Source organism: Rhincodon typus, chromosome 16, assembly GCF_021869965.1.
Source record: "Rhincodon typus isolate 14 chromosome 16, sRhiTyp1.1, whole genome shotgun sequence".
NCBI classification, from domain to species: domain Eukaryota; kingdom Metazoa; phylum Chordata; class Chondrichthyes; order Orectolobiformes; family Rhincodontidae; genus Rhincodon; species Rhincodon typus.
The window spans coordinates 10,307,381-10,321,070 of NC_063347.1; the positions used below are offsets into that span (position 1 = coordinate 10,307,381).

Here is a 13,690-nt window from a genome sequence, read left to right on the forward strand (position 1 = left end):
TTTTCTCCTTCACAGATGCTGCCAGACCTGCTGAGCTTTTCCAGCAACTTTGTTTTTATTCTTGATTTACAGCATCCGCAGTTCTTTTGGTTTTTATTTAAGTTTATTATAGCGTTGGTAAAAGAACGAAGAAAATCAAGACTGGTATGATGAAACAAACTCCTGATAACCTGAGAAAGAAAATTCAAAAAGAAACTGCAGCTGCTGTAAACCTGAAACGCCTGAAAAGGTTGGACTGAGCAGGTCATGTGGCAAAAGCCCAGAAAATCTTTGTTTGTTCTGAGTTCCAACATTTCCTTTTCTTGTGAAAGAGGGAACTTGGTGAATAGAGCAGAAAGAAAAAGGAGCATCAGTTAGAGGAAAGTATTTTCCTATGCCCTGTCTCAAGTTACAAAGAAATCTGAGAAGAAAATCCCGCTTGTAGTAATATTCATGCATCTCAGGGGCAGCTTTTGCAATGGAAAAGATGTGGAAGTTTAGTTTGTGATTTAGAAGCAATGTGGTCAAGAAACTACCAGAGGTGCCAACACTGTGGTAAACAGACAGGAGTGGATGGCCTTGGAAGTCCTTAATAGTGATTTTGGATTGTATGAAGCCACTTGGCCTCAGGCCAAACAAGAGCAAAGAAATCTGCTGCTTAATTGCTACCTCTTGCCTTCCTTCAGGTGATGAATCAGTTCTTCATCTGGTTAAACATCACTTGCAAGAAGCACTGAGGGTAGCAAGGGCTGAGTGACTTAAGTGTTTTTCACTAAGGTACCTCTGTAGCATCGAAGCTAAATGGATCTCAAAGAACAAATGTACCATACTCGGCTTGTGGCAGAATAGAATAGCATAGAACCAACATGAGGGGAAAACCTACTTGACCTTGTCCTCACCAGTTCTCCTGTCACAGATATATCTGCCCATGACAGTAACCATTGCAAGATCTTTGTGGAGACAAAAAGAAATCATCTTCACATTGAGGACTCTCTCCATGTTTTTTTCAAAAAATTGTTCAAGGCATGTGACTGTCACTGGCTAGGCCGGCATTTATTGCCTGTCTGTAATTGCTCTGGAGAACATGGTGCTGAGCTGCCTTCTTGAACCATTGCAGTCCTTGGGTTGTGGGAACACCATAGTGCTGTTAGAAAAGAAGTTCCAGAATGATTACCTAGTAACAATGAAGGAACAGCAATATAATTCTAAGTCAGGATGGTGTGTGGTTTGGAGGAAACTTGCAGGAGATGCATGGAAATGTATGCAGGAGATGGTATTTCCATGCATCTCCTGCCCATGACCTTCTTTGTGACAGAGGTCATGGATTTGGAAGGTGCTGGTGACTTACAGTAGTGCATCTTGTTGATGGTGCACATTGCTGCCTCTGTGAGCTGGTAGTGAAGTAAATGTTGAAGGTAGGAGATATAATGTCAAACAAGTGGCCTGCTTTATCCTGGCTGGTGTCAAGCATTGAGTGCACCCATTGAGGCAAGTGGAGAATTAGCCATCACATTCCTGATTTGTACCTTGTAGATGATGGATCGGAATTGCAGAGATTGAAGGTGAGTTACGCACTGCAAAATTCCTAGCATATGACCTGCTCTTGTAACCGCAGTAGTTAAATGTCTAGTCTAGTTCATTTTCTGGTCAATGGTCACCCTCAGGATGTTGATGATCAGGGTTTTTGTAATGGTAATGCTATTGAATGTCAAGACATTTTTTAAGACATGCTCATTGCCTGATGTTTGCATAGAATGAATGTTACTTGCCACTTATTAGTCTGAATCTGAATGTTGGCCAAGTCCTGCTTATTGATACAGACTGCTTCTGTAACTGAGGAGTGTGCTTAATATGGCACAATCATCAATGAGTATCTCAATTCCAACCTAAAATGGAGGGAAAACATTGATGAAGCAGCTGGAGATAATTTTGCATATGACACAACTCTAAGGATCTCCTGCAGTGATGTCCCTGAACTGAGATGATGCTCCTCCAAGAACTACAAGCATCTTCCTTTTTGGTAGGTAGGATTCCAACTGGAAAGCAGATTTACCTCTAATTTCCATTGACTTCAGTTTTGCATGGGCTTCTTGATGCCGTACTCAGTCAAAAACTGCCTTGATGTCAATGGCAGTCACTCTAATCCTATTTCTGGAGTTGAGCTGTTTTGTCCATGTTTGGAGCAAGGCTGCAATGAAATCAGGAACTGAATGGCTGTGGTGGAACCTAAACTGAGCATTAATGAGTATTGTTATATTCAAAGTTGTTGTTATTTCTTTTCCAGCTAAAAGGAGAGCGCAATTTCAGTTGCTGGTAGGCTTGAAGGTCTGCGTTCCAACTATTTCTCTTTTCTCAATTCAGTGACAAACTGACTTATGACCAATCCATAAGCTGTTGCTGGACAGTTACTTTTTATTGCTCCAAAAGACAATGGATGCCAGTGCAAAAGCATCAAATCTTGTTCCAGCAAAAGGACATGGCACATTTCCATTTTTCCTTCAAGTTGAAATCTATCCCATTTGGCACAATGGTACTGCCACACAATATGATGGAAGATATCTTCAATGTGAACTTGGGTCTTTGTGTCCACAATGGTGGTCACACCTAACAATGCTGGTCACACCTAACAATGCTGTCATGAACAGATAAATCTGAGAGAGGTAGATTGGTGAGGATAAAGTCAAGCAGGTTTTTCCTTCTTGTTGGTTTCCTCACCATCTATTGCAAACTCAATCTAGCAGCTATACCTTTTATAACTTTGCCGGATTGGTCAGTAGCGGAGCTACCAAACGATTCTTCGTGATGGACATTGAAGTCATTGCCACCTTCAGTGCAACCTCCAAATGGTATTCATCATAGAGGAGTATTGATTCATAAGCTATAGAGTTTGCTAAGGATGTGTTTGGGGTGGAAATGGTAAATGGGCATCAGAAAGAGGTTTCTTTGCTCATGTTTGACTTGATTCCATGAGATTTCATCGAGTTTGAAATTAATGTTGAAGACTCCCAAGGCAACTCCCTCTTGACTGTTGTGCAGTACCACCAACTATTCTAATTGCAGTAGATTCAGAACAGAGCAGCCGAACAGGGAATGGTAATGTTATTCGAAGAGTAATCTAGTAGCCCAGGCTAATGCTCTAGGGACACAGGATCAAATCTCATCAGAGCAGCTAGTGAAATTTAAGTTCAATTAATAAATATGGAATTGAAAATTAGCTGCAGTAATGGTGACTTTGAAACTATCATTGTTGTTGAAACTCCATCTGGTTCATTAATGTCCTTTAGGAAAGGAAGCCTGCTGTCCATGTGACTCCAGACCCATAGAAACATATTTGACTCTTAAACTGCCCTCTGAAATAGCCTAGCTAGTCACTCAATTCATGGACAATTAGGGATGGCCAACAAATTCTGGCCTAGTGAATAATTCCCACATTCCATGAAAGAATTAAAAAAAAGGTAATCATGAGGCACCGTAGGGCCTTCAACAGCAACAGTAGAATTGAATTTCACAACAATCTGTAATTCGTAGTCCAGCCTGTACGTCACTATACCATTACTGTCAAATCAGTTGACCAACTGTGTTCATTGAGGAGTGTTAAAGAATATGCCAGGAACAGCACCAGGCATGCTTAAAAACAAGATGTCAACCTGATGAAGCTACAATACAGCACAAAATACCAGAAATTGAGGTATTTACTCAAGCTGGAATGTCAAGAATCCATGACATATTGAGTCACTTGTGACTGAATTGGGCTGGTCATGTAACCAGAATGCCTGACACTTGCTTACCAAAGCCAATCTTCTGGGGAGAGCTTGAATCTGCTCTATACATTTATGATTGTCAAGTGAAACGCTACACACTCTGAAGGCTTCACTTAAGAGTTTTGATACCAACATTGAATCTTGGGTGAAGCTCATCCAGGATTGTGCACAGGAGGATGCAACCAAATAAAAGATAGTGCATCCTCCTGTGAAAGCAAGCACATATCAAAGGCAGAGAGAAGATGCAAGGAGAGGAAATCCCAAGCCAGCAACTTGTTTAAAGCTTAGTGGTCTGTAGTGTCCTATTTGCAACATAACTTTCTAGGCACAGATCACCTGTTGCAATGTCCTATCAAACAGTCTAGATGACAAACATAGCCATTCTTGCCTTGAAGGATGAGCATGAGATAACAAAGAGCTACATGCATGTTAAACAGTGGGAGAAAATTCTGCAGTCTTGCCATTTTGATTGTGTAATTACACAACTAACCAGACAAGCCTAAATCATGGGGGAAGGCCAGATATCAGAATAAAAGGAAAACTGAGGCAATGAACTATACAGTCATAGTTATACAGCATGTAAACAGACCCTTCTGTCCAACTCATTTGCGGTGACCAGATGTCCCAATCTGATCTAGTCCCATTTGCCAGCATTTGGTCCATATCCCTTTAAACCTTTCCTAATCATGTACCCATCAAATGCCTTTTAAATGTTGTAAATGTACTCGCCTCCACCACTTCCTGTGACATACACCATTTACCACTTTCTGTGTGAAAAAGTTGCTCCTCAGGTCCCTTTTAAATGTAACCCCTCTCACCTTAAACCCAAGCCCTCTAGTTTTGGACTCCCCTACCCTTGGAAATAGACCTTGGCTATTCACCCTATCCATGCTTGTGATGATTTTATAAACCTCTATAAGGTCAACCGTCAGCCTCTGACGCTCCAGGGAAAAAAAAAGCCCCAGTCTATTTGGCCTCACCCTATAGCTCAAATCCTCCAAACCAGGCAACACACTCCCCTCCAGCTCCACCACACCCGGCACTTTTCCCTGCAACCGCAGGAAGTGCTACACCTGCCCCCATACCTCCTCCCTCACCCCCATCCCAGGCCCCTAGAAGACTTTCCACATCAAGCAGATGTTCACCTGCACATCTGCCAATGTGGTATACTGCATCCGCTGTACCTGTTGTGGCCTCCTCTACATCGGGGAAACCAAGCGGAGGCTTGGGGACCGCTTTGCAGAACACCTATGCTCGGTTCGCAATAAACAACTGCACCTCCCAGTCGCGAACCATTTCAACTCCCCCTCCCATTCCTCAGACGACATATCCATCCTGGGCCTCCTGCAGTGCCACAACGATGCCACCCGAAGGTTGCAGGAACAGCAACTCATATTCCGCTTGGGAATCCTGCAGCCCAATGGTATCAATGTGGATTTCACAAGCTTCAAAATCTCCCTTCCCCCTACTGCATCCCAAAACCAGCCCAGCTCGTCCCCGCCTCCCTAACCTGTTCTTCCTCCCACCTCAAGCCGCACCCCCATCTCCTACCTACTAACCTCATCCCGTCCCCTTGACCTGTCCGTCCTCCCTGGACTGACCTATCCCCTCCCTAAGTCCCCACCTACACTCACCTTTACTGGCTCCATCCCCGCCTCTTCGACCTGTCTGTTTCCTCTCCACCTATCTTCTCCTCTATCCATCTTCTATCCGGCTCCCCCTCTCTCTCTATTTATTTCAGAACCCCCTTCCCCTCCCCCATTTCTGATGAAGGGTCTAGGCCCGAAACATCAGTCTTTTTGCTCCTATGATGCTGCTTGGCCTGCTGTGTTCATCCAGCTCTGCACCTTGTTGTCTCAGATTCTCCAGCATCTGCAGTTCCTACTATCTCTAACATACTTGTAAATATTTTCTGAGCCTTTTCAAGTTTAACAATATCCCTCCTGTAGCAGGGAGACCAGAATTAAACTTGCATGTGGTGATGTTCCCATGCATATGCTATACTTATCCTTCTAAATAGTTATGTTGCAGGTTGGAAGGTGCTGTTGAAACTGTTTTTTCTAAGAATAAAATAGTTTCAACAGCAATATAGAGTTGTTTCAGTACAGTCATAAGACTGGCTTCTACCAGAATATGTGGAAAACGGCCGTGGTATGTCCTCTACTCAAAAGCAGGACAAATCCAACCTTGCCAATTACCACCCCATTAACCTACTCTCATTAATCAGAAAAGTGATGGAAGGGGTCATCAGTAGTGAATCAACCAGCACTTGTTTCACAATAACTTGCTTGCTGATGCTTAATTTGGATTCACCAAGCCACTCAACTCCTGACTTCATTATAGGGGAGGCAATGGCCTAGTGGTGTTAATCCAGAGACCCAGCTAATGTTCTGGGGACCTGGGTTTGAATCCTGCCATGGCAGATGGTGGAATTTGAATTCAATAAACATCTGAAATTAAGAATCTAATCTTGACTGTGAATACATTGTCAATCGCCAGGAAAAACCTATCTTGTTCACTAACCCCCTTTAGGGAAGGACACTGCCATCCTTCCCTGGTCTGGCCTACATGTGACTGCAGACCCACAGCAAGACTCTGAACTGTCCTCTGGGCAGTTAGGGATGGGCAATAAATGCTGCCTAGCCAGTGATGCCCTCATTCCGTGAATGAATAAAGGAAAAAAAAATTATAGCTGGTTGGAGTCATAACTGGAGAAAGGGAGATGGTTGTAGTTGTTGGAGGTCAGTAACTTCAGCTGTAGGATATCTGCAGATTTTCTTCAGAGTAGTGTCCAATCTTTGATCAGTCATAGGTCAGAATTGGGATGCGTGCTGATGATTGCACAACGTTCAGCATTATTTGCAACTCCTTAAGACACTAAAGCAGTCCACGTCTAAATGCAGCAAGACCCAGATATAATCTAGTTTTGGGAAGGGAAGTGGCAAGTAACATTTGCACCACACAATCTCTAACAAGAAAGATAACTAACCATTGTCTCTTGACATTCAAAAGTATTGCCTTCACTGAATCCTCCATTATCTATATCCTGAGGGTTACCATGACTAAAAATTGAATTGGACCAGGCATGTAAATACTGTAGCTACAAAAGCCGATCCGAGGCCAGAAATCCTGCAGTAACTCACTTCCTGACTCACAAAGGCATGTCCATAAACTACACGGCACATATCAGGAGCATGATGAAATACTTGCCACTCACTTGGATGAATGCAACTCTAACAACAGTCAAGAAACTTGACATCATCGGGGATAAAACAACCTGCTTGATTGGCACATCATAAACATTCAATCTCTCCAAAGGCAGCTTTCTACACCTTCCCCAGTGCAACTAGGTAAGGACAATAAATGCTGGCCCAGCCAGTCACACCCACATCCCATGAATGAATTAAAAAAAAATCTGGACTGATGTTATCATTGCTTAATCCAGGGTCATGAAATGATGGTTAGGTTAAAATTAGTGTTACACTGAGCTGGGAATTAAATCAATGGGTTTAAATGTCTGTCTCCATTCTGCTCAATTTTATTTTACATTGTTTTCAAAAGACATTAATACATGTTATAAACTGGGTGTCAAAACTGAATCAATTTCATTGCTACTGGCCGAGCTAGTTTATAACTAAGGCTTGAAAATCATGACTGAGCACAGCCTTGGGATTACTACAGAGTTTTGAATTTTATGAATATTTAGTTTCAGTTTAACTTTGCTAGAAAAAACATTTATTATTTGGTAGTAGTTCTATCGTAGATGGGGAAGTGAGATCATACGTAGATCTTAGGTGAAGTAGATCTTAGATAGGATGGCATAATAGACTGGCATTCCAGGCGAAATGGAATCACAGTTTTAAAGAATGAGGAAAGTTTTTAAATTGCTTACTGTTTATTCTTTACATTTACTTTTTCCTGAAAACGGGCTGCTGTGAAACTTGTGCACATATTTCCTCATTTGAGTCAACTTTTAAGCAGACCTTTAAAGAATGCCTAACGTTACTGCCAGATGCTTTTGAATGTGAATGGAGTCTTACATTTGTCGTAAGGTTTCAGTTCGAAGTTCCAAGATGTCCATCCGCCTGCCCTCAAAAAGTAGAAGTTAAATTGACTGGAGCAAAGGAGTTTCTGTGTAATCTAGACCGGTGAGCTTGGAACTGCAAAATTGAGGTACTACAGCATGACCTCTGTACAAAAACATGCAAACTTGTTCTGTAATTACATAGACATATTCCATTTTAAATATACAAGTATTTATAATGGGGAAAAAAGTTGATATAAGTATGGCAAAAACACAACAGGATATGTAGCTTAGTAGACAGGAATGCATGCAGATATAATGCAATGTATTCTCTTCATTTTTTCTAGAGTGGTGATGCTTTTTCTTGGATCAAAGTGTCACAAATTTCAGTCAAAAGGATTGTTACTGATTTGATATCTCAAGCACGTTTCCAATTATTCTAAAGTACAAACGCTCCTGTATGCAAGTGTGTTGCACCGAAAACAGTGCTGAAGACTAGCAAGGAAGATGGCGGATAATGGAATGACATTTTATGAATTGTCTGCGGAACTTCTCAATGGTGAGATCTTCAGTTTCTCCAATCTCGTAGGAAAGGTGGTGTTGATTGAAAATGTTGCATCCTTATGAGGCACAACTATCAGGGATTACCACCAGATGAATGAGCTCCAGAGTCGCTATGGCAACCAGGGGTTTGTAATTCTGGGTTTTCCCTGCAACCAATTTGGCTACCAGGTAAACTGAACATTTTTTGAGACAAATACATTGTCCTTTCTTGCAGAACATTTATCACATATTTTAATTGATTTGGTTTCTAGTATAAACCTAAATAAATTAGTGACTTATGTTATAGCAGCCCCAGTTTATACAACAAATTAATACATTTCTGATAAAACTTAAAATGTTATCTTATATAGCCATTTAAATGCGAATTTTTTGAATTCCAAATTTCAAATTCAGATTAAGACAATAGTTTTATTTTAAGGAAATTCTTTTCAGTTTCCTTATTCATTTATCTTAAAGTTTGTAATGATAATTGCTAACCAAATAATCGCTGATTAGTTCACACTTTTATCGTTTAAGTAAAACTGCGCAATTAAGGATCGCTGATCAATTTAATCTCAGTAATACTATGCAAATCACCTTAAACAAAATCTATGATCAGTTGGGAGTGACAGTAGAAAGTGATAAATTCAACAATTTTTTTTACTTTGAAAGAAGTACTTGTATTCATCTAAAACTTTACCACATCTTAGACACCTCAAAGCATATCACATACAGGTTAATTGGAAGTGCTTTTATTTTTGAAGCTACTTTAGCATTTTAAAAGATCAGTTAAATTCAGATAATTTGCATTCTTCAGGTCAATCAGCATCTGTAGCGAGAATATTCAAGTTGCTCCCAAGAGGATGATGATTGACCAGCTGTGTGTTTCCATAGTGGTCCCAAAGGCTTGTCGAAAAATAAATCTGCAATTTAGAAATCTACAAATTTAATTTACCTTTACGTTGACTTTGTAGGAAAATATCTACAATGAAGAGATTCTTAATTCCTTGAAATATGTCCGTCCAGGCAATGGCTTTGAACCAAATTTCTATTTGTCCAAAAAGATTGAAGTGAATGGAGAAGATGAGAATCCTGTCTTCACTTTTCTGAAGAAGAAGTTGCCTGAAGCGTATGACGATCCTGACATCTTAATGCGGGATCCAAAGTTTATAGATTGGAAGCCAGTCCGTCGCTCTGATATTGGCTGGAATTTTGAGAAATTCCTTATTGGGCCAAATGGGGAACCATATAGGCGATACAGCAAAAATTTTCTCACTATTGAAATTGAAGATGACATCAAATTTCTTCTTCCAAAGGATGAATGACTTGGTGATAATACAGATAACTAAGTTAAAATTTAGTGTATTACATGTTGAATGCTAGGTGTTATATTACATGATGGCAGTTTTAAAAAGATATATAATTTAGCCGCTAGTATGCAATGAGTTATAAACTTTAAGGGATACAGCAACAGGTATGCAATTAGATTTACTGCATTAGCTGTGGTGATTTTCTAATTGGCCTGTTCAATGTTTAGAATGTAATTTGTTGTAAATGGAAAATACACAGAACCCGCTCTTGCCCAAAAGAAAGTTCTCCCAAAGAATGGGGGGAGGGCAAAGAGAGATTCTCATTTCTTTACTATGTGAGTCAACTTAGTTTCTGATGTTAGGCATTTTACTATATGATGGTACTTTTTCAAAGTCTACTGGGAAGTACTTAATGTAGCCTGTAAAAGTCTAACTGGACATAGAAACTAATCTGTTACAATCTAATATGAAAGGAGACTGTTCCAATAAATGTTTTTTTCTGGTCAAAATATTGTTTCATTTCTGCTTCATTATATAGAGACTTAAACTATGCAAAATTGGAGGTAGTTTTTCATGAGATATCCTACCAAATTTTATCTCATGCATTATATTTCTACTGCAACTGCATACATGAAATAATCCTTCAAAATCTGTCTAATGAAAGGTATTAATTCTAAAACAACTCCACATAAATGCCCAAATATTAAACCAATTCAATTCAAATTATTAAAAATTATTCAACATTGTCTATTTTCCAAGCTTATATTTGACCATTCTGTATTACATTTTCAAATGAATCTTATGGGTTCAATGTGAAGAATATTCATTTTGTTCTTGAAGCAGGAAACATATGCTGTCATTATTTAAGTTGAAAACTACCTTTTTTACACAATGATCTGTCTTTCATTGATATTTCATAGCATTTTGGCTGAAATACAGCTTTTAAGTAATTGAGAGTTCCCTAAATTTTAGTTGGGACATGTTTGCCTATTGTACCAAGGATATCATTATGTACATTTACAGTAGCATGTGCTGGATTGATAACAATGTGATGTAGCAATGCTTTGGACCTGGTTTTTCAGGAAAAAAAAGGAAGTTGTTCAATGTGTTTTTAGTGGATCAGGATTTTCTTTTTGATACATTTACTTAAATGTCCCTAATGGCTTTAAGGCACTGTTTACTAAATTCAAAACTTCAACTATGGCACGATTTAGCCCTCAACATCATAAAACTAACTAGCCAATTATTACACACTGTTTGTGATAGCTCACTGCATATAAATAAGCTGTTTCCTATAGCTAAGTGTCAAAAATTATTTCATTGGTTGTAAAAACTTTGAAACATCCTGTGGTCATGGGGCATGATATAAATCAACGCTTTCTCACTGGATCTCTTTCAAATAGAGATGAATTGTTCTGTTTGGTCCTCTGAGGCAGCCTAGGTATGTTTGTTACTCAGGGTGAACCTGCTTGAGTATTTGAAGCTTGCCATTGTGTTTAAATGGGTTCCAAAGTTGGAACAGCAGTAATAGGCTGGTATAATGGCCACAGGCTAAACCATAAGAAGGGTAATGTTTATTAGGAGCAGAACATGCTAATATGCTTGAATGAGGCACAAGCAGTCAGGGAGGCCAATCCTTTACTAATCACTGAACAGGTAAATAAGGACGAGAGGTCAATCTTTCCTACAATGCTAGTGGTATCAATGGTTACCCTTCAGATAGGGGAGGATAACGAAGGGATGAATGAGTTTATCATTTCTTTAAAAACTGTTGAGGCACAGGGCATTGCCCAATATGCTGGCAAGACTGAAAAGAATAAAGAGCACCATTGTCAAGCTTTAGCAGCCTCTTTACCACAGACTGGTGTAGACTGGAAAGGATCAAGGTATTGAATGCCTGCAATAATGGAACCTAAATAGCACACCAACACCAGGTCACCTCCTGCTGCTTACCCAGTTCAAGTTGCAAATGTCAGGTACTATATTTCCTAGTGCGCCCTAGGCCTTTTCAGACTATGCATACTAGTATACATCTGGATTGTGCCAACTTTGTCAAGCAACTTACCTGCATGACATTTAGCTTAGTTTTAAGCTTGTGCTTTTTCTTGATGTATGCACCTTTTTGATAGTAGATGACATTTCATCCATGGTTGAAAAGTGTTTTCTTCAAAACAATTTAGCAATCTCCATGCCATTCTAATCATACTAATCTTTGTGCACTAATTTTTGGCCTGAGTTTTACTGGCTACAGAGTACGATGCATTGAAGATTAAATTTTTGACTCAGTGAGGCTGTAGTCTACTCAATGCTAGACTTCTGAGGTCATGTGATCTCAAAATGTTTGACATTCTTTGATTAGTTTTCATATCTGCTTGGAAGACTGAATAGTACATTGGTAACACATGTATCCTAACAAGCTGTATTATATCTGTTGCCCTTCCTCAAATGCTATATTTAATTTCTTTTTCGATTCAAGGCATAAGCTAGTATATTTATTTCCAGTTATCTTGAGGGTTTTTCTGGGGATGCTGGGATAGTAAACAAAGTATTAACAACAGGAGTCAGCCCAGGATCGTCTAAAGCTAGTCTCAGCAGTCATAATTTGTTGGTTAGCATTGCTGTCTCACAGCACCAGGGACCTGGGTTCAAGTCCTCCCTCAGGCAACTTTGTGTGGAGTATGCACATTCTCAGTGTCTCGTGGGTTTCCTCCCACAGTCCAAGATGTGCAGACTAGGTGGATTAACTATGCTAAATTGCCCATAGTGTCTAGGGATGTGTAGGCTAGGTGGATTAGCCAGTGGAGGTGCAGAGTTGCAAGGATTGGATGGGATGCTGTTCAGAGGCGATATGGACTTGTTGGGCCAAATGGTTTCTACACTGTAGGGATTCTATGAGGATGAGTTAGCACAAAGTTGCTGACAGTTGCATTTCACTTCAAATTGTGAAATATGTATTTTACAATCCATTCGAAATGCTGCATTGGTCAACATTGAGCACTTAAAATAGACTTCGATCAGCAGTGTTGCATAAGGGTGCTGATGTGCACACTATTGCAGATGGAGAACTTAATCCAGCGACATATTAACTCCATTTGCAACATATACAAGAATGTGCATTTCCGATTTTACAACATAAGGCCATAAGACACAGGAGCAGAAATTAAGCCATTCAGCCCACACGTCTGCTCTGCCATTCAATCATTGCTAATAAGTTTTTCATCCCCATTCTCCTGCTTTCTCCCCTTTGATAATCAAGAACCTATCTTAAATATACTCAATGAGCTGGCCTCCACAGCTTTCTGTGGCAACGAATTCCTTAAGATTCACCACTCTCTGGGTGAAGAAGTTTCTCTAAGCCAGCTCTGATAGGAATTGCATTTCACTTTGCCAAGTCAGTTTCAAAATGCTCAAATGAGCATATCGTCAAAGGGATTTACGGAATTTTTAACATCCTTTCTGCAGATGACATTAGGAGGACGAGTGACTTTGAGAATTGTCTAAGCAATTGTAATACAACTGTTGTCAGAGAAAACCTCACTCACTGAAAGAATGCTTCTTAGATACACTACAAGTTGATGTACTTCATACCTTTCCCTATGCTAGTTTTTTATGTTTGCTTCAGAACAATACACAGTCTGATCAAATGATGGATTCTCTTGTTGAATGATGATCAGCGAAGAATGGAATCATTCACTGTCTTGGTTGATGTCGTTCCAGGTGATGTTAATCCAAATTATATAAATCTGTGATAGAATCTGCAAATCAAAGTTACTGTTGAAGGGGTGGGAGAAGTACAACTTTTGTGGCATGCTCACTTGTCTTTGACAAGACTCTTGCTCCCAAATGTTGAAATTGCTAGGTGATAAACTCTTCCATTTACATACATCCAGGGTTATATTTCTCCCCCATGTAATAAAAAGTAAAATTTGAGTTTCACCATTTAAAATGAACTAAAAAGTTCCATACAAGCAAACACAGAAATGTTTGTTTAGTGTGTATGCCCAATACTTCAATTTCTAGAAATTCAGGCTTCCAACCTGAGCAAGAAACTGGGTCATCAGTAAAAAAATACC

At 39.7% G+C, this 13,690-nt stretch overlaps 1 protein-coding gene across 1 annotated transcript in view; it reads left to right on the forward strand.

Moving 5' to 3' along the window:
* The window catches only part of LOC109911120 (glutathione peroxidase 2-like), a 10,878-nt gene extending 1,135 nt beyond the window's left edge, over window positions 1-9,743 (forward strand). The window contains exons 2-3 of the mRNA XM_020510384.2: window positions 8,112-8,496; window positions 9,282-9,743. Coding sequence (XP_020365973.1) covers window positions 8,272-8,496; window positions 9,282-9,632 — 576 coding nt within the window. The 5' untranslated portion in view covers window positions 8,112-8,271 and the 3' untranslated portion in view covers window positions 9,633-9,743. The remainder of the gene's footprint in view (window positions 1-8,111; window positions 8,497-9,281) is intronic.
* The last annotated feature ends 3,947 nt before the right edge of the window (window positions 9,744-13,690 follow it).